The 25,082-nt window shown below is 44.3% G+C and overlaps 1 protein-coding gene across 1 annotated transcript in view; it reads left to right on the top strand.

Annotated features, from left to right (window-relative positions):
* otud7a (OTU deubiquitinase 7A) overlaps window positions 1–15,929 on the top strand; it is a 39,548-nt gene extending 23,619 nt beyond the window's left edge. Inside the window, exons 6-13 of the mRNA XM_083893141.1 lie at window positions 918–1,019; window positions 2,474–2,601; window positions 3,216–3,328; window positions 5,918–6,045; window positions 6,140–6,289; window positions 12,681–12,795; window positions 13,208–13,292; window positions 13,532–15,929. Coding sequence (XP_083749267.1) covers window positions 918–1,019; window positions 2,474–2,601; window positions 3,216–3,328; window positions 5,918–6,045; window positions 6,140–6,289; window positions 12,681–12,795; window positions 13,208–13,292; window positions 13,532–15,097 — 2,387 coding nt within the window. The 3' untranslated portion in view covers window positions 15,098–15,929. The remainder of the gene's footprint in view (window positions 1–917; window positions 1,020–2,473; window positions 2,602–3,215; window positions 3,329–5,917; window positions 6,046–6,139; window positions 6,290–12,680; window positions 12,796–13,207; window positions 13,293–13,531) is intronic.
* Window positions 15,930–25,082: the final 9,153 nt, after the last annotated feature.

The raw sequence follows: 25,082 nt of genomic DNA, 5'->3' as shown, positions 1-25,082 counted from the left end.
CTACTAATAATAATTATGAAATGGTAACACTTCACATTACAGTACAATAACAATATGGTAATATTTTGTTAATAATAAGGATAATAGAGAAGTAATATCTTATTTGACGGGTCGTGATTGACGGTGCACATTAGGCTGAATGTTGTGTACGTGTGTGGTATAGGAATAATTCAATAATTCACGGTCGTAAAAGTCTTAGCACCGTCATAAATGCAATCAAAACGATATGCATCACAAACTGTGGGCAGGACCGGCGCTGACAAGACGCTATAAAACATGCATCTTTGCAAATAACAAAAGGTCAATCGTGTGACAAAAAAACCTGGCTGAATCTTTACAGGATGGAGAATTGTCATCGTCACATTATGTTAGGAAATTAACATGAATGCAGAATGTAATGAGGGGGGGGGAAAGAAGGCAGTGTTGGGGAAAATCGACATCTGTAGTTCTACACTGAGGGGGTGAAACATTCACAGCCTCTCCTGTTTTTACTGTTATTGAATAAATGATGGATTCGAGCTCGGAGCGGCGACGCTGCCCCGCAGTAAAGAGGCGTGCGAGCGACCCGCACTGCAAGGCTGTTGTTTCTTTCTCCCTCTGGAACACTGGCAGAGCAGTGATGGAGCAGCAACGGGAGGAACTTTAAAAATTCAGGCAGAGAAGGAAGATATTCAGAGTGCTTTCCTGTTTTTTTTTGGAATGTAGGAACGATGGCCCTGTGCTACTTATTCCCCTCACAGATCAGCTGTCGAGGCTGATTATGTCGGCTAACTACGCTCAATGGACCATAACTAGTAGTAGTATTTTACTGAGAGACATTTGAAGGTTCACCTGTTTCTGTTTTAATAGGTGTGACATAAAACTTCCTCACTTGTGTGCGTTCATTTTATTATATGTGTGTGTGTGTGTTTGTGCAGGTCGTCTGAACTGGTGGTCCACCATGTGCACCAGCTGTAAGAAGCTGCTTCCTCTGGCCACCACGGGGGATGGAAACTGCCTTCTGCACGCTGCCTCTTTAGGTGAGCTACTCACATGCTGAATACATGCTATAACACAGAATTCCCATCGTTGCTGTTCAGTGTGGAAGGGAGCGTGTGCGCCTGTGTCTGATAACAGTGCTGCATCATAGCTGCTGAATCCACAGAAGGGACTGAGTAAGGATCAAAGAGTGGTTAGCACCCGGTCAGAACGAGGGCCTTTCCGAATGCAAGATTGCATGTTCTCCCCTACTATATGGGGATTAGCTAAATTGGACACTCTAAATTGACCATAGGTGTGAGTGTGGGAGTGGGTGGTTGGACTGGCGCTCTGTCCAGGGTGTACCCCGCCCCATGTCAGATTGTCTGAGATTGGCACAGTACCCCCCCACGACCCTCATGTGCAGGATGAAGTGGTAGACGATGGATGGAGGACTGACCGACGCATTAGATCAGCGGGTCCCCAACCTTTTTTTGCTCCACGGACCGGTTAGATGTCAGGAAATATTTTCACGGACCGGTCCCCTAACGCTCTCTGGTCGGTATGGTTAACGCTTTAAACGTGCCTTCAAAATAAGATACACAAAACGGCTGTAAACGTTTCATTAATGTTGATATATTTGTTTCAATCGCTGAATGAAGCCTGTCTTATTTGGAACAGGAGTCGGGAACTTAAATTGCTTGCACAAAACTATTTATCAGCACTCAGCATTTGTTTGTTGCTCATTAAAATCAGTATGTGCCGAGATGGGCGGAAGAGAGAGAGCGAGAGTAAAAAGTGCGAGTGAGTGAGATCTGCGGTCTTCAGTTCATTTACTTATTTTTGTGTAGGTATGTAGGTTGAATACGTCGCGCAAGTAAGCGAGTTTTGCGACTCACTCCTTGTCACTTAAATGTCAGCGGTGACTTCTTTTCTGAGAGAAATCTCTACAGCGGCTCTCGTAATTCAAACCCTCTGGTCAGCGATCTCCCTCGGAATGCGTCTAGAGTGAGTCGTAGAAAGATGTAACGGAGGGAACCCGGTCATTTTTCAAAATAAAACATTGTTCAGACACCCCGATAATAAATAAAACGGGAAATAATGTTATTTTTATTTATTCTTTCTGTGCGGCCCGGCACCAAACGGCCCGGTGGTTGGGGACCACTGCATTAGATCAAAGTGAAGGAAAACATTTGGCTCTCGTTTTAAGTCAAGACAGACGAAGGCAACAGCAACAGTGGGCTAAAGCGAAACGAGCTCAAAAACATGGTTATTCAGCCGTTTGACCGGATAAAAGCGTCTTGTCCTCACCCACCCCTGGGCTACGACGACTGTATACACGCAAACGCTCCCTCGGTCAGGTCTGATGTTGTTATGAAAAAGGCACGACATACAAATAATGCCACATCGCGCCTGCATCCTCCCGTTCTAGTCGAGCCTCTGTGATCGTCACGTTGATCTATTTTGTCCGCAGGTGTAACACACAGTAACGGTGTTGTCTGTCTTTGCTGATCAGGCATGTGGGGCTTCCACGACCGAGACCTGATGCTGAGGAAGTCCTTGTACACCATGATGAAGAGCGGAGCGGAGAGAGATGCGCTGAAGAGGCGGTGGAGGTGGCAGCAAACGCAACAGAACAAGGAGGTCGGGGAGAGCGTCCGACGTAGCACGATTGCACCTTCCAAAAGCATCGCATCCCTCTTTTACTGATGACACACTGACACGTCCCGGAGATGAGTCACGGTTCATGGCGCCGCTGGCTTTAGCTTCCTTGCTGTGCCTTACATTCGGGAATTTTGCAAGGAAAATAATCTTTCCATGATACCAAACGCGGATTAGTAGCAGTGCTGTTCTGATACTGATAGATAGTTCAGGCAAAGATGCTCATATATTAAAGTTGCCCAGGGCAGACTGGGACATGACCTATGTAAATGCCCGTGTAGCCCCAGCTTTAGTACGCATTAGTCTAACCACCCCCTATTTCTTCTGTCAATCCATCAAAATGTAAAAAAAAAAAATAACATAACAAACTGTATGAACACACGCACGTGGGCAGCTTCAAGAGATGACCTTGTTGATGCAGATGGAAACCGTTAAAATAAATAATAATAAGGATTGTGTGGGAGAGCACCGGCACATACAGTATTCATCTGAATTTCCACACGCGTGTGTGTGTGTGTGTGTGTGTGTGTGTGTGTGTGTGTGTGTGTGTGTGTGTGTGTGTGTGTGTGTGTGTGTGTGTGTGTGTGTGTTTATAGTCAGGCCTGGTGTACACCGAGGAGGAGTGGGAGCGAGAGTGGAACGAGCTGCTGAAGTTGGCCTCCAGCGAGCCTCGCACTCACCTCAGCAAAAACGGCAACACCAGTGGAGGGTAAGCTGTTTGAGTCACATACTATACACAATCACTACATCCCCCAAAAGCCCTGAAGCATGCATACTCTGCACTCGCAAGACCGAACACATAATACAGCCCTTTAACCAGAACCCTGCACTATTTGCTCTGTAATCATTTTTACAGTACGGCGACCAGAATGAAACACAGCAGCAGAATCCCATATCACACGTTTGCAACTCTCCTGCTGTGTTTTAATGCTTGTTGTGCCCTGAAATACTGCAGAAAAGCCCACAGTGAAAACAAAAGTGACCTTCACACTAAAATGGATTTGTCAGGGAAACGGTTTCCCACTCTGACTGTTGCTCTTTTTCAAATTGCTTCTTTGGATTTAATGGGAGCTTTAAAGCTCACGTGTGAGAGTGTGCCATCTACTGGCTGCCCTCGGCATCAATCATTTCTCCCGTAACGGCCTCCCCTGAGCTGTGGGTTACTTTCAGATGCAGCAGGTGATGTGATTCACCCGCCCCCCTCCACTTTGTAAATTAGTACAAGACTGGGTTTTATCTCAGGCTTTGTAGGCAGAATGGAAACTAACTCTGGTTTCCTCCTCCTACGCACAGAAACCTTGTGGGTTTCTTTTTCTTTTTCCATTGTCACTGAAATAAACATACGATTCATATTCTCCGTTTGCTGATGTGTGAAGAAAACAGAAGAGTCTCATAAACACCCTTGAGATTGGGAAGGAAAGCATGTGAAATCCTCCAAACAATCTATAATGAACGTCAGTTTATGCTGCATCCACTTGTCCTGCACTAAGCCTTCTGTCTCTAAATATATCCCATACATAAGAGTATGATTACTCATTTAGTCTGGTGGTTCTGACCTTTCATTTAGTTTGACTCTAATACAGTAATCAGGTTAGAGGATGTTTGATGGTCCTAGTGTGAGATGAGCTCCTAAATAGGATGAGTGGGATTCACATATTAAGAGGCTCTTTATTAGAGGAAATGTGGCGGCGCGGCTGTTTGTGTGGCTAACAACTTAATTGTTGCACATCCTCTGGCTCCCTGGTGGTTGCTTGCATGAGCTCTGCATTTTCTCTCTCTCTCCGTCTCTCCCTCCTTCCCTCTTTCTCTCTACTACCCTGTTTTATTGAAATGCTTGTATGCGCAGATAGAGTTTGTGCATTGCTGTCCTGTTTGCTTAAGATTAAGGCCGAACGATTTTGAATAAATCTCTAATTGCGATTATTTTTGGACAGGAATTGCTTTTTTTTTTAACTCATTTTATTCATTCGAAAAACATATTTAAAAGGATTACTGTCTGATATTTGCACAGATCTGTAAGAAATAGTGCTGTGCAAAAGGTTAACGGTGTCGCGCGTTAACGTGCATGACACGTTTCCATAACGACTAACCGGAAAAGACGCGATTGGCGTCATGTTTACGTGCCACGAAGCTGGAGCGGTATGTTTATTAAAGGAAAAGAGCAGCGCGACAAATAACCAGCGTACCTGTGTACTGCGTATGTGTGCCTCTGTTTTTAAAGTTAAGCGCTACTTTAGAGACTCGTTTTACCAATCGGGAGTCACTTAAACGTCTTTTTCCGGGCAGTCGTCATGGAAACGTGTCATGCGTTAGCGCGCGTTAAACGCCATTGACGCGCTAACGTTTGACAGCACTAGTAAGAAACAAAGATGTTCTCTTCAGTCTGTAGAGTGAGATGTGTATAGATCAAGGACAATAATGTATCTTAAATTATGTTTTTACACACGTTTATTTTGGTTTTAACAAATATCGCGCCTCCTGCGATTTGAAAATTGCAGTAGGCCGTATTGCGATTTTCGATTTAATTTTGATTAATTGTTCAGCCCTACTTAAGATAACCAAAGTTTAGTCCGATTAGATTAGATGGATTGGGTTATTCCCAAAGACCCAGATATGGGTTGTGTCAGGGTTTGTGGCAGGTTTCCAAACTTTTAGTTATTTAATTTTCCCAACCTTTTAGTTAAGTGTAAATGTTTTAAATTGTGTTGTAGTTAATTACAAAAACGTTATTTATTAAGAGTGATATAAGGTGTCACAGATATGGCTCTAAACTAGTTGCCACGTTATGCACAAATTTGCTCTTGTCACAATGTATACTGTATTGGGATCTGGGTCACAATAGTTTGCCATCTTTAAAAAGTGGGTCCCCCCACATAGAAAGTTTGGGAACCACTGATTATGTGGACACATTTACAGTATTATAGTGTTGACTGTAAATGTGTCCACATACATACACATACATTACCAAAACTAGAGCTGCAATTAACGATTGTTTTGGTAATCGATTATGTCAGAAAATGTTAAAAAAAAAACGTTGATCGGTGTTTGTCAAACCTGGAATGTCTTGTTTTTGTCCACAAACCAAAATGATTCAGTTTTAATGATTTCTTTGTTTGTTTTTGTTGTTTCTTTGCTAAAACAATCCTGTTTTAATCATGAAAAAAAGCTTCAAACCGATTAACAAAATAGTTGACGATTCATTTAGTAATCGATGACTTGATGAATTGTTTCAGCTCTACTATATACTATCCCATGAACCCACAGTGTCACACCATTTTTTTTTTTGTTTTTTTTTCAGTGTGGATAACTCTGAGGATCCCGTCTACGAGAGCCTGGAGGAGTTCCATGTGTTCGTGCTGGCCCATGTGTTACGCAGGCCAATTGTAGTGGTGGCCGATACGATGCTCAGAGACTCAGGAGGAGAAGGTAGACATGGCCGCCACCACATCTTGAAGGGATCCTCAGTAGGGAACAAGCAAAGGACTGACACTAAAGCGCAGTTGTTCTGTCTGAATTTCAGCATTTGCTCCCATCCCCTTTGGAGGCCTCTACCTGCCCCTGGAGGTGCCTCCAAGCCGCTGTCACTGCTCACCTCTGGTACTGGCCTACGACCAGGCTCACTTTTCTGCACTGGTGTCCATGGAGCAGAGAGACCAACAGCGAGAGCAAGGTAAGCATCCGCACTGACACACGACTGCAGGTTGGAATCAGAGACGCATGTCCTCTTGCTGTTCGAAGGTTCCCGAGTGTCACCCTGTATAAAGGTACAATAATTAGGCAGTCTGTGCTTTTAACTTAATGCTTAGATCGGGATAGTGAGTGCGAGTGGTTTCTGCACGTCCTGCTTAAAGTGAATAATGTATGAGACAGCAGCCTATTTACCTGTGTTCCATTATTAAAGCTGGCCAGTTGGCAGCAGGAAGCAGGGAGAGGCCTCTGTGGAGGGAAAATGGACGTCAGGCCTCATCTTCTGACTTCCTCAGCATTGTCCAAATAATTCAAGTCTGAATGTAACTTACATCTCTGACTGTTACCTCGTACAATGGCTAATGTGGAGCCTAATAAAGTAAACTAAATGTTGTATGTGGCCTGTAACAGTGGGTGTGTCTGTTTATGTTTATGCATTTTCCTTCTTGCGCAGGAATTTGCAGTAGGGTGTTTGCCGACTGTGTTGTGATGTGGTGCTGGTGAGAGTTTAGTGTTGTGTAAGCTGTTCATACTACACATGCATTGCTTATTTTATTTTATGGAGTCCTTTTCAAATGCAGGTCTTTTAATAGACACATAAGGTGGTTCTCCTTGACAACCAGTGGAGGTAGTCAGGGTTCCTCGCCTGTAGCTGACTCAGTGGGTGGAACTCAGTTGAAATTTCCATGGGCAGTCGGCCACCTCCGTGTCTCCATGTCTTTTCCTCACTCTGAAACGCAAACACACTTGCGTTAACTGCTTCTTTCTTCCCCTCTCGGTCTTCCTCTTCCTGCTCTTTCCGCCTTGTGCTTTTCTGAGCGTGCAAAGTCCTATTCTGGGCCTACAAACACCAACCTAGTTATTAAGTCGGCCTATGACCGCTGCAGACTAGCAAATAGACATGATTACTAACCTGCCACTCCTGCCCTGAAGTCATGTTCCTTTGTGCCAGCAGCTCATCAAAGCCCCGTATTCTCTCACACAGCCTATACAAACTCTTCAGCACCCTTACTTTTATTTTTAATGTGGTTCTCCCTTTTGTCCACCAGAGGGTGCATATGTCCAAAGAACCCACTGCAGCTCAGTCACAACACCACTGCATTTTTGATTCTGAACGTTGTGTCCTTAGATAGGATCAGAGTGTTTTTTTTTTGTCTGCTGTCTGTCTCCAGGATGTTATGAAAACTTGGTGCACTTGTACGTCATGTGGTGAATCATATTACACAACAATAACATGGTGCTGCTCCACTTGTAAATGTGCTATTGTTGAATGTCTTTGAATGACATTATCACAACTGGGTGATGCTGTGATCAGTTGTCAATTTCTACAAATGTGCAGGAAGAGAAAAAGACAGAAAGACAAACAGACCTAATCTTCCACTGCCAGTTGGGGCAGACTCGCCCTAGTCTGCCTCTAAAGACCTCACAACATCACCACATATGGGCAGGGTCCTGGACTGATGTGGCCTCAACAAACCAAACCCACTCTCCTGACAGTCAGGCCTCTGTGTAATCGCCTCAGGTGGACGAATTCTCTCAGTTTCCCTCCAGCACAGCGAAGAGCCTGCGAGGGGGGCCGTTGGCTTGGTGTGTGTTCAGGTGCCAAAGGCCCCGGGTTTAGAATACTGGCTCTTTCTTCAACCCTCTTTATGGAAGATTATAGCAGAGAGTCCCTCCCAGTAACCTGATTCTAAATCACACTGACACATCAAGCTACTGCCCCTTTTTACGGCCTACTTGCACGGCTGCTGCATTGCTATGTTTGATGGTGTGGATGGTGACAAAACAAGGGAGGAGTCAGTGAATATCGAGGTAGTTGCTGAGGATCAACCCCACCTTTTTTTTTTGTCCGATTTATTTTCTGAGCATATCCCAAAAGCGCAGTCAATGGATTTTCTTGAGAAAAGCAGTTGAGTCCTATGCTCATGGGCCTATTTCCTATCAGCTTGTTTGTGTGTGTGTAACTGGCTCTCTGGAAAAGTCATAACTATACTTAGACACCAAAACATCTCCAGGTTTTCTGTCGCATTCCATCGTCAAACACAAATCTGAATGGACTAAATAATCATCTTTTACACAGAGAGACCACCTACCTAACATTGCACAGTAACCATGCAGCTCTGGCAAGGTTCTCCCACCTCCGCTGTCCATTAAATGCACCCAGTGTATTACTCACCATGCAATCACTGTAATTAAAACAACATGGCAATCAGATTTCAAATGCTATGTGTTGTTATTACCACCGTGCTTCCGCTGTTAAACTCGGAGACAAAAAAAAAAAAAAAAAAGCTCATATGCATGACTGCTGTTTATTCTGGGGGAATTGGGCCCTTTAAATCTGCAGCTGTGTAAAGTGGCCAAAGTCAGCCAGACAGTACAAATTGTTCTTGACTCGCAATACATCGGAAACATTGGCTCACTGTTCCTGCTTGTAATGAGTGACTTTTGTGCACAGAGGGGGATGAAGAATTCACTGTCATTCTGCTCTCGTGAAACATGGCACGATTTTAAGTGAACTGCACAAATTTAAAATAGCAAAATCGAGCTTCATCATGTGAATAGAAACGGTATTTACCTCATTTCCAACAGCTGTTTTCTCACAGAGAGCACTCGACCCCCCCCCCCCCCCCCCACATCGCTCTTCTCTGAGGCTGCATCTGATTCCCCACAAATCAGATGCAAAACCGAGCGAGGCGAGGCGAGGCAGGGGCTAGCAGCTACGCTATGTTGCTGAGCACGCAGCTCGCATACCACAGAGGGCTATGATGTCATCCACACATAAGCAATGGGAATCGGTCATTCAAGGACAACAAAACAAGGCTGCCAACGGGGGGGGATAGTAAATACATTACAACACACTTTAGTCCCCCAGAGCTCAATTGGCAGCGTTGGATCTGTTTATCTGGACCAGGCCCAAGTGGGAACAACAGCACACACAGCACTCAGGAATGGGGAGAAAGGAGTGCAGCTGCAACGTGGGAGCCAAGACACCACCTCCTAGTCCTCAACTGCCTGCTGCATGACCTGAGTGGGAACTGAGTGGGAGCTGGCCGAGTGTCCTCTGTATACATGTGTGCGCACATGCATCTTAGAGAGGAAAGACCTCTCTGTAAGAAGTCTCTCAGTCGTCAATGCTGTCATTACTTCTTGAGACTCCGTGGCTGCAGTTAATAGTCATTCCCTTTTTCTTTTTTTTTAGGTGGACAGTTTAAATGCATTGTGATCTGCAGATATGACACAACAGGACTGTTTGTAATTGAGGACAAGCCTAGATTAAGATTCCCTTACAGACCGATGGCGTCGGATAGATATAAATAATTGGGTTAAAACTGTCAAACTTGGGTGTGGCTGCACTAACGCTGTGTCAAGATCTCGGGGCATCATCTCAACGCTTGTAACACCAGTTATGCACTTTGCCCCTGAGCGTGTGCTGTCAACAAAAACGTGCCACATTATATGTATATAAGGAGATAATTTGAACCTGCAGTTGGAGGAGCAGTTGGTGCTGGTGTCCCATGTTTCTGTTGAAGCCCACAGAGCAAAGAAGCCTCTTGGCAGTGGCAGAAGTGATGAAAGCAGGGAGGAGACTGTGTCTTCCATCTGGGACTGAGAGCGGAGGCTGGAAGTGTCCTCAGCCTGAACAGCCTGTGCCTCTCTGGTGTCATGTGGACCACAGTCTCCACACTAGATCTGCACGAGGAGAGCAGTTATGTGGGTCAGTGGGATCTTAGTGGGCCTCCATGCACATATACGTACACACACACACACACACACACACACCTGTACTACACACACATTCATGTTAAGAAATCCTCCCACACAAAAGGAAGTCTGTTTTATGTTCTGTGTCCAGTGATTCGTGCTGAAAATCTCTTCCTGCTTATAAGTAGCTGATCATATCAGTAAAAAGTGAATGTTTTTTTTTTTCTGATTGTACCCTATGAGAAAAAAAAAAAATCAAGTAGCCCTGATCAGCTGCAGAACTAATAGTGCCATATAATCTAAGCAGCAGTTACATCATTATATTTCCACTGTTATTAGCAGTTAAGTACAACCTGGGACTGAGGACACGTCATCATCATTATGCAGGGCAATCAGTCGTCAGTTTATAAATCCTCAGTATAGACCGGCATTAAAATCAGGACTGCAGCAGCCGTCCCTTTCCCCTTCTTTTTTAAATAATATAATAATCCCTTGTTTGTTTAGGTCATTGAGCTAATCTATGGTTTGGTGTTCAATCTGCTGTGTATGATCAGTTAAACGTGTTCAGTTTGTATAACCACTGTTAAGACATCAAATCCATGTTGGTTGAAAAAATAAAATAAAAAAAACTGGCTCTTATAATAAAGTTCATTTAGTAACTGCTCACAGAGTATAATCAAAAGCTCCACTTAAGCGCAAAGTAACCAAGTTCTCAGTAATCCTCTCTCTGTGATGGTTCTTCAAGACAAACACACACCTTGGAACAAGTTCTCTTTGTCTTTCCAGTTGAGCTGCATGTCTCCAGTATAAGATTAGCTTTTATCATAATTGCTGGTTTATCGTTTACTTTTATGATCTCTATCTACTGATCTACTATCTATGTTTTTTCTTCTACTATTTACTGCTCTGCTCCTGAACTATGATGCAGTCGGTGGTGACGCATCACAGATGACTGTATCTAATGTGTTATTTGACAGGTTTAATCACAAGTGACTACTATTTCAAGCCATTTTCTTTGATTGTAGTTTTTTTAACTTGCTTATTAACCCCATGCTGATAATCATTTAGATGTATAACGTGGCATTATTCTAGTGTGCCCTTGTGATGTCACCTGGTGTTAACATCTGAGGACAGAGTGAGGCACTAGATGTCCTAGATGCGTCCCCTGTGACCACATTCTGTATGAGTTTGGATCTGGCTTATGTTTAAATACACATTCATGAGGAAAATATACATTATTGTGTTAATCTGAGTAAAGTACATGTAAACATTTCAGTTTGACTGAAGCTGTACTCAAAGTTTGCATGTTCTCCCCATGTGTGTGGGGTTTTTCTCCGGGTTCTCAGTTTCCTCCCACAGACCAAAAACATGCAGGTGTGTGGATTAGGCAAATTGGACATTCTAAATTGACCTTAGGTGTGAGTGTGAGAGTGAACGGTTGTTTGTCTCCATGTCGTCCTGCGATGGACTGGTCGACCTGTTCAGGGTGTACCCCGCCTTACCACCCTATGTCAGCGGGGATTGGCACCAGCAATAGAATTGCTCAAATTCTATTATAATCAAACACACCGAGAAAATGCAATTCCAAATCGAGCTACTGCTCCATGTAAGCGTTGAGTCAGACTCGAGCCGGTTTGGGCATTCTGTGCATATGCCACAGTTCCCACCTCCAGCTCATGCCCGGAAATAACAGGAGAAGCTAGTACACAGAGGAATAAGACAACAGCAACGAAAGCATTCAGGCGTTTATGTTTTTTTTGGACTAAGAAGGACATTTTATCCTGTCAGCTTAAAGAGGTTAAAGGTGCATTATGTAATAAATCTAAAGCAACTGGCCATAAAATCCTCCTAATATGTCACAGAGACTCAGGAATAATATTTATATAACAAACTGAACTCACCAACAACAACAGTACAGCCAAAATATTCACATTAAAAAAATCTTGTCATCATGTTTTGGCATGTTGCACCACCTACCGCCGTCTACCAATCATTGCAGTCAGTAGAGTCTCAGCTGCCGAGCAACCACGGGTTGCCAGTTACGTCTGAGCTACGATAGCGGAGAAAACGAAACCGAAAAGACCTCAGTATTTTGAATTTGAGTGTAGTAACCGTTTTTGGCCACATTCTTACATATGGCGCCTTTTAAAGGATGGTATGGTAAGACATTGACTGGCGCCCGACATGCTAACAACAGAACTGTACAGATAATGTCTGGTGTCGACTTTTTTGTGTATGTGTCTGAATTGAAGTGACACAAATAGACGGTGAACATTAGTGAATCAAAGATCTACTCGTGCTGCTGTAACATGAAATGAGATTCTAACCATAAAAAGATCATCACAAAACTGCGGGACTGAGTATGCATTGTGTTTATGCATGCTCAGGAATGTGGCCACATGTGTTCTCAAACCACCTCAGAATGTGTGTGTGTGGGTTTTTCTTTCTCTTTTTCTTTTTTTAGAACACGCTGGGAGTGTTGAGACCTGCACTTGGCGTGAGCTGGATGCGTTTAGATCACTCGGAATTGGTTTCAAAACCAGGACTGAATTGGGGTCTTAAACTGCGACACCTCGATGGTCTTGTGGGAGTAGAGGGAAGCGATGTGATGTAGACTCCAGTAGCAATGCTAGACCAAAGTAACCTTTTAATAATCAACCCATCTCTTCCAGCTGTTATCCCCCTGACTGACTCGGAGCACAAGCTGCTGGCACTCCATTTTGCCGTGGACCCTGGCCGGGACTGGGAGTGGGGGAGGGATGACAATGACAACACCAAGCTAGCCAAGTAAGTCTTGCCTGGTGTGTTGCGGTGTATTGATGCTTATCGACAAAACACGCTTATTTCAAAGGTTGTGACCAAGAAGTGGTGAGAGTCAAATCTGCAAAGCCACGGCTGTTCTGCCAGTCTTCATACACACAAAGCTGTATGTGGAGGATTTGTCTTTGATTACGGGCTCTGGGTTCAGGGTTACTTCAAAGTGTCGGCAGAGAGAGAGAACAGATTGTGAGATTACATCGGTGCATCACCCCGAGGGTTTCCAGGAATGACCCTGTTTGAGTTTAGCAAAGAGTTCAAGTCGTCTCGTTCACATTCCTGCCAGTCAACAAACTTCTGTACGGATAATGTAGGCACACAGAGAGAGGATCCTCAAACGTCAGTTGCTTGATCTTAATCTTGTTTACCTGTTCTCCCACAGTCTCATCTTGTCTCTGGAGGCCAAACTCAACCTGCTGCACAACTACATGAATGTAACGTGGATTCGAATTCCATCTGAAACGAGGGTAATTTTTTTTTTTTCATGTCATGTTAGTCATGATTCATGTATTCCTGGAGAGACGCCTCCGTTCCAGATTAGCTTAAAACCACAGAGACCAATCAGTCACTGTACTGACTCAAAATACAATGAAATCAGTTCTTTTAACTGTCCTCTGATAAACCAGAGATGGTGGCTGTCATCTGCTTTATTGTTATCACATTATTACCACGTTTTGTGTTTACTTCACTTCTGCTCTGTCTCCAGGCTCCACTGGCTCAGCCAGAGTCTCCCACAGCCTCCGCAGGTGAGGACGTCCAGTCTTTGGCCGAGTCCATGGACTCTGACCGCGAGTCTGTCGGCAGCAACTCGAACGTCAACACCGGCAAGCCCAGCAAGGAGAGCAAAGACAAAGACAAGCAGCGCAAGGACAAAGACAAGAGCCGAGCTGATTCCGTCGCCAATAAACTAGGCAGCTTCAGCAAAACCCTGGGAATCAAACTGAAGAAGAACATGGGAGGTCTGGGTGGCCTGGTGCACGGCAAAATGAACAAATCTAATTCTGGCTCAGGTCGTAGTGGGGAGAGCGGAGGGGAAAAGGCCAAGAAGAGCAAGACGGTCAAGGGAAGCAAGGAGGAGTCAGGTCAGTCCACCAGCTCCACCTCTTCTGAAAAGACCACTAGTCCATCGCCTACCGACAGACCCTCCAGCTCCTCCCCCACCGAGAGACAGGACAGTGCAGGGAGAGTCTCGGGGGACAAGACCATGGAAAACTGGAAATATAGCACCGATGTCAAGCTCAGCCTCAACATCCTGCGTGCCGCCATGCAGGGGGAGCGCAAGTTCATTTTCGCAGGCCTCTTGCTCACCAGCCATCGCCATCAGTTCCACGAGGAGATGATCAGCTACTATTTGACTAATGCCCAGGAACGATTCAGCCAGGAGCAGGAGCAGAAGAGGAAGGAGGCCGAGAAGAAGCCTCCCGTCAGTAACGAGGTGGCCGCAAAAAAGCCTGAGCACGAGAGCGTCTTCCAGAGGGAGAGGTCGGACAGCTCGCCTCCGGAGAGCTGCTCTCCTGTGCTGCCCCATCACACCCACTCTTACAGCTACAACTCGCAGCCTCCGCTGGGTCCTAAGATGCAGGGCAGGAACAGTCCCACTCCCGCGGGCCCCCTCATCTCCGTCCCAGTGCCTCCGCTCACACCGCCTACAGCCTCGCACCACGTTTCTCACCCAGCCCCAGCCCCAGCCCCCGCGCCTTACTCCTCCCCCAGTATTGGTGCTAAGAGACTCGGGCCCGTCCCCGTGTCTGCCCACTACAGCCATACACCGCCCATCCAAAGGCACAGTGTGATCCACATACAAGATGTCAACATGCAATCCTCCATCTTCCAAGCCGACCCCTATAAGCCTGTGGTGGGCACGCTAAAGACATGCGCCACCTACCCCCAGCAAAACCGCACGCTCTCGTCGCAGAGCTACAGCCCCGCTCGCCTGTCGGGGGTGCGCACCGTCAACACCATGGAGACGCTGTCCTACAACATGCCCGGCGAACACAAGTCCCACACCTACACCAACGGGTTCGACGCGGGAGACATTCAGGATTGCCTGGAGTTTGCGGACGAGGACAACTCGTCTCACACCTGGCTCAACCAAGACAAAACCAAAGGGCGGAGCTCTGGAAGCCCTCTGTACTGCTTTCAGCAGCGCCGCTGCAAGAGGGAGAACTGCTCGTTCTACGGCAGGTCAGAGACAGACAACTACTGCTCCTACTGCTTCAGAGAGGAGCTGAAACGCAGGGAGAGGGAGAGCAAAGTGCAAAGGCCTGCATAGCCATCGCCGCCACGTCAGCATCACTCATCAGCAAGGCCAAAGGAGACTTGAGGGAACGACACCATCTGCACTCTGCATTTAGAAAAATCCATGATGGCAAACATTTTCCTATTTTGTTGAAGAATGCTCTTGTATCCCTGTCACACCTTCCCTTGTTGGTAAAGATTCTTACTTTATGATTGGGGGAAGCAGAACTTGACACAGTGAGCAGCTTTGGCCAGATATTGTGCTATTTTATTTTTATTTCTGTCTCACCGAATTAAGTCTTTTACTTGTTTTAGAGTAAAAGTCATCTCTGCAATGTATGTGAGGGAAAGTTCTCTATTTATTTTTAATTTTTTTTTGAAGTTCAAATGTGGAAGGAACATTTTAGCTCTTTGAATCAGTTTTAATGCAATACCTCTACTCGGTTCCTCAAAATCCTGTGGAAAATTTGTAGTTGTTTTGCAATCAAGATAAATTTGAACGGGAGAATAATATTAGACTTTAAAGCAATAAATTAGTGATTTTTGCTATTCCCTCTCCCAATTTTGTCTATGCACTAATAATATAATGACTGTAGGTTATCTGTGTCTTGTAATCTGTAAAGGATCGTCACGGTGTGCTTTTGTAAACAATTTGAACTACAGGAATTAAAAAAAAAAAAAAAAAAAGTGTAAGCATTATAGAGTGTACGGTTGGATTAGGAATGAAAATGTAAAACTCATTTGTTCAGTGTTAAGCTCTGTTGTTACCACAGGTCCAAAGGTTTGCTGTGTCTGAATTGAATGCAACATAATTGTGCAAGGTAAGGTATCATTGACCTCTCCAAGACCACAAGCACTGCCAAACTGGCTTCTCCTTCTTCTTCTTCTTCTTCAAAACAGAAAAAAAGTATTGAATTCAAAATTTTCAAAAAACGTTGTTGTGCCAAATACTGAACAATGTGCATAGGACAAACCCCCTCCCCCCCCCCCCCCTCAAAAAAAATGCAGTGTTTTATGGTGTGTTTCTCTGCGTCGCCTGTTAACTACTTTACTCAGTCAATGTGTTAGATGAGATGAATTGTAGTTAGCGAGAGCAGGCCCAATGCATATTTTTGTCCGGAGTGTGATTCCGTGTGTCTCTTCTCCCTCTACACTCGCCACACGACGCGCAGTCGTGCTATCAGCACTATGTGGTGATCTGCAGTATAGGTGTGTGTCACTGACCCCAGTGTGAGATTGTGTTCTTATTCCATTCGTAGAGGCCGTTTTAAAAAGAAGCACCTGCTGCTACGAGCACCTCAAGCCTTTGTGATCGTCAGTGCTTTAATCAATCAGTGGGGTTTTTTTTTGTAAAACCCCGGGCCTCCAAGTGCTTTCTGCTCATTTGACATGACTACTGTAAAGACGCAGTGTTTGTGTTGCTGTTCGTTCTGGTGATGCTTGGATAATGTACCATGCTGTCCTTAACTAAGTGTGTCCTGGCCAAGGATGTCCACTGCTTCACCTTCAGTTCACTTCTGTCTCTCTCTCTCCTCTGCACATTACAGTATCGCTCCTACTTGTTTCTACTGTATGTGACCACTTCATGGACTCCCACCATGTTAGGACTGTAAGATATGATTTTGTATTCCTTTAAGAGTTTTACACTACTTTAAATTATTAATTTGCACATTAGGTACAGATGTAAATATGAAAAAAAAAAAAATAGTTTATTGTTACAAATGCTGTGTCTGTCGTTTTTGTTTGTTTTTTCCGATTAAGGGATGTATTGTTGCTCTGAGAACGTTCTTCCCTTTTTTCCAGTAGTAGGGCCTGAAAGCAGATGGTGATTATAGGTGACCTTAACATCTTTATTGCGGTGGAAGTGAGTATGGTTGCAAAGTTTAACACAGTAATTTTAAGTCACACGACATAATCAAAGCACGGTAGCACTGCATTTTGATAATGCTCGTTGAAGGCTTCTCGAGATGGGGTTTTAAAAAAGAAAACAAGTGATAGTCTCTGTTTAATTCAAGGATTTGACAACACATTTTGTTCTATCAAATATTGATAATATTTTGAGTAGCTTTACAAGAGATATCTCTGCTTCTTCTGCACCATTGTTTTTAATCAAGTCTCCCCACCATAACACAGCCGTTTAGCAACCAGTTAAACCCCATCTGTTGAGGAAACGATGCCTTTTATAGTAGAGCTTTAGTGTCATTGTTAAAAAACTAAATAAATACACAATTACAGAGGCCAAACCACACATTACGCAGCTAAGAAGCAACGTATACAAAAGCAGTCACAATAAACTGTCGTCTCGATAACAATAGACGGCATGGTGATGATTATTGTGCACATTGAAGTTAATTAAAAGCATAAAAATACTAGATATTGTAAGCACTCAGACGTAATAGAGTGCCCAAAGGCTTCAATGACACGCCTCCAGCAGTCTGCAGACAGTTTACAGTTAGTTTACAGTTACCTTGACTGTAAAGACAACATGTTTTCACAGGCTGTACAACTTTTTAAAACAGTTTTTTTTTTAATGAAAGAATGCACTGAAAATCTTATAAGATTATTATTGTTATTATCATCGTCACTGACGAAAGGTTTGACGCCGTGCAGCAAAACAGGCCTTTGGAAAGTCTTCAAGTGCATTTATGTGAATCCAACTTTGCGAGAGTTTTTGTCTCCATAGATAACGATCACTTCTTCAAATATTGACGGTCTTCACAGGATCTAATGACCCCGGTGATCTCTGTAATCATCACAGTTATTGGAGACGGTACCGTGTCGTTTTTTTACGACTAAACACCTGAGAGTAAAACGTAGCCACACCTGTGCTTTATATTCGGTAATCAGGAGCCAGTTTTATTATTAAGTTCAAAGTAACACTGTGCTTAAGTGTCAGAATTCCCTCACAGAGCTGCAGTCACTACTGTAAGCCGTCATTAAACCGTAAAACTCCTGCAGCTTCTCGGGGGTGATCTGAGGAACAAATGTCCCGGAAGAGAAGTGTAAACATGGCAATAAATTAACCTCTGCGCGCTGTTTTGCGAGAACTCTCGAAATGCCGTTTTTTGTCTTTTCCAATAACCTTCGTAAGACGATATATAATCTGTGTTGGACGGGTGTGAGTGGGTGGGAGGTTCTGCTCTGTGGGCAGAGGCCTGAGTTGCATACTTGTGACTGAGTGTAAAGTCTTGTGACGGGGCTGCTAAATATGATAATGTAAGTCAGATTCTCCTCAGGTCACCAAAAATAATATCGAGTGACTCGCAACGTGTGAAAGATAAATCACATCTCCACTTGACTTCTAATGCAGGTCACACAATAGCACATGTGGGTTTTTCTTTCTTCACTCTTTAATACATCCCAGGCTCGCGTATCCCTGCGTCTTCCAAGTATTGAATGGGAGTACAGTGTCTGCTCCCTTTGGATCCCCTTTTCTCAGAAGTTCCTTTTGAATTTGCATGAGGGAACTCCCTCTGCTTTTCACGGCAACAAAGAGCTCTATCAAGGAAACGGCAGCCATTTGGCAGACGGCTCATGCTCTCAAAACAATACAGCATAGCCACCATGTTGTCAGATTCACTCACTCACTCACTTCCTGACTCGCGCCAGAACTTTTCCCCGGAACTTCCCTCCTTCCCAGATGCAGATGTCTCCTCGCTCACGTAATTAGAACCGGTTACATGCCTTAACATCACACAGTAGCTCATAAATATTGATTGTTATGGCCTCATTAAAGGGTGGTTTCACCTATTTTTTCCCCCAATTAGTCTAACTTAAAATCGTTATGATGCTGCTGTGTTTGTTTAATTCACATTCTATTACAGAATCGGATTCAATTTGACCAGTTTTTTCTATTTATTAGATTTTTTCAGATCTTTTTACTCATAAAACTTAACCAGTAAGTGGGTGTAGGGCTTTTATTTTTTAATGTATCTCAGATCCACTGTCTGATGATCAAATCCATCCATCCATCCATCCATTATCTACCGCTTTATCCTCCAATGGATGGTCACGTGGGGGTGCTGTCAGCAGACATTGGTGGCGATAGGCGGGGTACACCCTGGACAGTTCGCCAGTCCATCGCAGGGCCGCATATAGAGACAAACAACCTTTCACTCTCACACTTACAGTCAATTTAGAGTGACCAATTCACCTAATCCCCATATCGCATGTTTTTGGACTGTGGGAGGAAGCCGGAGAACCCGGAGAAAACCCACGCACACACGGGGAGAACATGCAAACTCCATGCAGAAAGGCCCTTGTTCCGAAGCCGTTCCAAACGGGGCTCGAACCCAGGAAACCCGGGTCTTCTTGCTGCAAAGGCAAGAGTGCTAACCACTGCACTGCACCCCGATGATCGAATCATTTATCTTTAGAAATTAATTTTAAAAAACTGTATATTGGGTGAAGCGGCCCTTTAAGACGACAAAATTGCACACTTGCATTTAACCATGCGTAAATAAAATGTAGATCCTGTTTTTGCTCTTTCTCATCAAAGACTCGACTGTAAGCAACTCTGCAGTACAGTCAGTGCTGTTTTAAGCAGGGATTGTTGCTGCCTTTGATGTCTGTGCTGCAGTGAACACCAAAGCCCTCCCTCCCTATACCCTCTATATCTAAGCCTTGTTCTCCTCCAATATATGAGCCCATTCCACAGGATCTGGTGCCACAGCCCCGTCGTGCACTACACTTGAGAGTGGGTGGCATCACATGGCCCTTCAGCCTGTTTTCTGGGGTTTGGCATGGGATGGGCATGGGTACACACACACACACACACACACACACACACACGGGTCTCTGTGTGATCATGGCTGCTGCTGCTGCTTCTGAACACGTCTTTGTTTTCTGTGGATTATTTCCATTGCCTTTCAAAGTCAGCGATGCCCACACACCTCAGTGGAGCATAGACCCTTTTTCCAGCCTGCAGAACCTCCCACGCTGTGGACTGTGAGTGAGTCTAGCTCGGGTGAATCAATCGGTGGTACTACCACCAACCACCCACCCCCTCATCCTTATATTCCGTCCCTCACAAGCGGTGCTGTGCTTTTCTCTCCGAGACAATGCTTTCAAAATGTGGCCGAGGTTCTCGCCAGTCTGTAAATACCCGAGTCTGTTTGGTGTCAAGAATCTCACCTGGAGTGTCTGTGCTGATGATCCTCACGAAGGGGCGGAGCTGGAGCGATAAATCAGTCAAACTGAAACCACCTGCCCCCACATCCTGTCTGCAAGGCGATACCAGCTGAGGTGTGGTCTGAGCACTTTGTAATTTGCCAGCAATGTAACTCACTCTGGAGGAGGAAATGTGTCATCCCTAAAAAAAAAAAAGAAAAAGAAAAAAGTTTAGCAACCCCAGATAGAACATACTGTATGTCTCATGCAACCAACTTTTGGAATATTGCAAGATATGTGGGAATTACCACAGGCGAGATCTCCACAAGGACGAGTGAGACTCTGCTGTTGCATGACCAGCAGCTCCACAGGATTAGGAAAAGCAGCAGCTTAGTTTCCCTGTGATATTCGGCGCATAGCACGCTAAAGAAAAACGGGTTAAAGTTCAATGTGCAACATTTTGTAAAGGTTTATTAGCAGAAATGTAATTAATACCAATCAGTATCTGTGTATAAGTGTAATAGAAAAACCGTTTGGTTTTCATTACCTTAAAATAAGACTTTTATGTATTTTAGACAGTGGATTTGCTTTAAGCGGCCACCAACGTGCACCACCATGTTTCTACAGCAGCCGATGGACGAAGCAGCCAGCGTGTGAAGCCTACGACGGCACCCTTTACATCTGGATTGCAATCGGATAGAGCCTGACCACATGTAAGTACAGGTGTAAACACACCCGAGGATTGATTGTTATCCGATCTGTCTTACTTTTCACATTGTGACCTGATTGAACAGAAGTCTAAATGCAACAAGTCTTGATAGCAACAACTATACGAGTGTAAATACTAAATGTTTTCGAAGACGACTTCTTCCACGGCGTTGAAAAGCAAAGAGGAGCACACGCACACGTGGCCAACCTTGTTGTTGATGTAATAGTGCACAGAGGGGAAGGTGACGTAAGAGGGGGGATGTCTGTGATCAGATAACAATAGGATGTTGATGTGGACACTGGAGACGCATGTCAGGTGTAAATGCATGTGGTCAGGAGCCATATCTGATCACATTCTAATGTCAGGTGTAAAGAGTGACATCCTTTCTGGTATAAAAAAGGTTTGTTTCAAAGGTCTAAACGTTGAGAGTGCAACTAACGATTATTTTCGTAATCGATTAATCTGTCGATTATTTTCTCGATTCATCGTTTGGTCCGTAAAAAACGTCGATCAGTGTTTGTCGAACCTGGAAATGACGATGTTCTCGAACGTCATGTTTTGTCCACAAAGCAAAATAATTCAGTTTAAATTACTTCTATGTTATGAGGAGCAAAGAAACAAAGAGAATATTCACATTTTAGAAGCTGAAACAATCAGAAATCTTGTTTTAATTATGAAAAAAAGCTCCAAACCGATTAATCGATGATCAAAATAGTTGACGGTTAACTCGGTAATCGATTAATAATCGCTTCATTGTTTCAGTTCCAGAGTCCAATAAACAGAGGATTCCTCTGCTCACCCCTCCTGGGAAATATGGTGGCCTTTACATACCAGAAAACATGTAAACAACTCTTTCTATGCTTTTTCGTCCTCCTTCTTCATTACACACAAAAACCCAATACTTACACACTGAACCTTTGAACAGACACTCACTAAAGCTCACCCTTCCTGTTAGCACACACACATTTTAAAAACAGGTCCTGGGAACATGCTGAGTGTGATGGCAAATCAAGTTGTGTGCCGGTGCCAGGGGTGACAGCTTGTCTGTCTGCGTAGCGTGGCATGCTGGTGCCTCCAACCTGCTGAGAGACAGGAGGTAGGAGTGCAGATTGAGCAGGGAGATCACCAGGCTCAAAAATCAAGAATTTCACAACGTCTCCCTCCTTTTCTCTCTCCGTCTCCCTCCACATTGCAGAAGTCATTGTGAGCAGCAGGAAAAAGGCCACGCCTGTGATCTTTTCTGGTGCCGTGGCTCACATTCGGCTCAGGAGAGGATCAAGCGCAGATCTTTCACAGCTGCGGCTGAATGCAGATTGAGCGAGAAAATGTTTCCTTTGGATCAGAAGTCACTGTGTTCACTTTCCACGCGGTTGTGCTGAAGTCATCGCTCTTCTGAATATGCATTGGCTTTCTGCAGGAAAAACCTCACACTGTTTATCAAGTCTACTTGGCCTGAAATACAACAAGGAAGGACGGAGTACCCAGTGTCAATGCCCCACCCATTGTTGATACCCCAGCAGTTACTGTAAATATTTGCATGCGGAGAACAAGGTGTACTTCCTCTTACAAGAATAATATTGACGCTTGTGAGACGAGCCTGTCTGACTGTGGAGGATGGCTCCATTTTTCATAGCTGCAAGGTCTGAAATGTTTCCTCAGTGCAGTGGAGTGGAGTGATATCCCAAAGTTTGGACTCAAAAGTGTCTCTAAAGAAAGATATCAAAAAACAGAACATGTGCAATCAAACACCTGTGCTCTGTTCAGTACAATCAGGGATGTTTTATTCTACTCGTCTAAGTGGTGTCTATATATCGCCATGTAGCGTAGTGACATTATTTTTGCATTATACAGCTGTTTTTATGTTTAGAATCTTGATGTCCTTGTTAGATATCGGCATTAAACATTATAAATAGGATATATGCAGTGCATGCGTTCTATTGACTGCCTGCTATTGTTCGATGTTTTTTTTTTTGTTGTTTTCTATTTTTAAAGGAACAATATGTAGTATTTATGGGTTTATATAACCCAAAATCCACTTTTTTATACATATTATGTGCTCCTGCATTGTCTAGTCGCTGTATAATAGTCTTTGTTTCATTTCCATAGTGTTTCAAAAAGTCATTTAAAATAACATGGTCGCGGGCCGCGGTTGCATAGCCACTGTTAGCAGCGAGACGCCATGTTTCTACCGGAGCCTGTAAGGACAAACGCGAGAGAACAAAACAAGCGTCTCTTTACTTGTAGCGGAAGTCCCGCCTCCTCTCTCTCCGCTTCGTCTGCTACGGCCGCGGTAGCTCCGCCCTCTCCCTCACCTCACGAACCTCATCTGCTGACACGGAGAAAGACACCGTAGCGCTCAGGGAAGGGAGGGGGTGAGCAGAGGAGCAGTTCTTTGTTGTAAATTTCAGCCTCTCCTCTAGATGTCACTATAAACTACTTACTTCCCCTTTAAATAGCACTCTTGCCTTTACAGCAAGAAGACCCACGTTCGCATCCCAGGCGGAAGAAGAGTCTTTCTGCATGGAGTTTGCATGTTCGCCCTGTATGTGTGTGGGTTTTCTCTGGGTTCTCCAGCTTCCTCTCACAGTCCAAAAACATGCAATATGGGGATTAGTTAAATTGGACACTCAGGTCATAGGTGTGAATGTGAGAGTGAATGGTTGTTTGTCTCTATGTGTCCCTGTGATGGACTGGGGACTGTCCTGGGTGTGACCCTCCTATCGCCCTATGTTAGCTGAGATTGGCACATGTAGGGGTAGAAGATGGATGTTTCTAAACTCTCATCACTTAAAGGTCACATAGAGTGGTCCTGTTGCACATAAATGTTAGTTATGGAGGTCTACTTACATATATTAACTTGTTTTTATGGTCAAAAACCTCCTAGTTGCTGTGAACTAGCCGATAGAAATCCTCTTTTCTGACAGTGTTTTTCAGCCACGATGTTTCAGAGTGAACTTTCACCCCCAGAAGACAGAGTCTTGTGATTGGCCAGTACTATCCAGCACATCCGTTCTCAGAAGCGCAGCGCCCCCCTCTGGAACGGCGGATGCACTGCTCCTCATTATCAAAACATTGTTTTAACAGTGTTTAAAAATAGCTTCGTCACGACTCCCCGCCGCAGTCCCTTTTATGACTTTAAACCGGAGTCAGACCCAGAGTCAGAAGACACTGTTGCTCGTGAAACACCTCCACAACGGACGTTATTCTTCTTCTGCGGTTCAATGTACGTAACCGGATGTGCCCGGACTAGTGCCCGGAGCAGGGCGATCGGTTGTTCAGGAGAACCGCTGCTTACGTAACTATTACGGGATTTTCAGTGATCTCGTTGAGCCCCGAGATTACAATAAAACACAACGTTCTCAGCAATGGCTGAACTGTTTGTTTCGAACCGTCAGGGCTTCATAAACAAGGTAATGACGCAGATACACACCAAAAAAAACAGCGATAATAGGAACTTCCGGTCTAGTTCCGCTTTAACCTCACAAAGTGGGAGTTAAGTATTGTTTTTAGTGTGGCTGTGTCTGTTTGTCTGTGCTTCCACACTTGCACTTGCGCCAATATGACCAACAGAGGCCGCCAGAGGCTTGTTGCATGAATGTCATGTTTATGTAAGCCAAGTGTGAAGAATGGCGACACGTTTTGCTGCTTATTTTATGAATTTATTTCCAAATGTAAACTTCACTATTTCATGCATACAAGTTATGACAACATACATTATTCAACAATCTGTTATTTTTCATATTTGCATAGGACATGGTCACAATATATTTTCTAACATGTAAAAAAAGTAATGCCATTAAAAAAGAACAGCAAAAGCAGCTAAGACCAGCACATGAGAAAAGTTGTGTGGAATCCAAGCAACTGTACAACTGTAATACTTGAATGCAGTGATTTTGGTTTGCTGTGAGAGAGAAAAAACAAAATGACACCTGAAGGTTAGAGTGAGGTCATAGAAGAATGTACTGGCCATAGCTGAGTCGAGAGATATTTACAGATTAGATTTTTACTGGTGCTGAGAGGGAGAGCAGCACCATGGAGTCACTACAACAGGCAACTGATGGTGATGGGCAGAGGAGAAACACGCGGAGGTGTCGAGAGAGCGTTATACGTTGTACACTGTAGAGGGGAGGTACACTGAAGACAAACGGCACAGGAAACTGAACCAAAAGGCCCTTTGTAATCAGAGAGAGGTCACTGACAG

The sequence above is a fragment of the Microchirus variegatus genome (genome assembly GCF_963457635.1).
Source record: "Microchirus variegatus genome assembly, chromosome: 8".
NCBI lineage: Eukaryota > Metazoa > Chordata > Actinopteri > Pleuronectiformes > Soleidae > Microchirus > Microchirus variegatus.
Note: the sequence above shows the minus strand (reverse complement) of the source record. Positions and strands in the feature narration are given on the sequence as shown.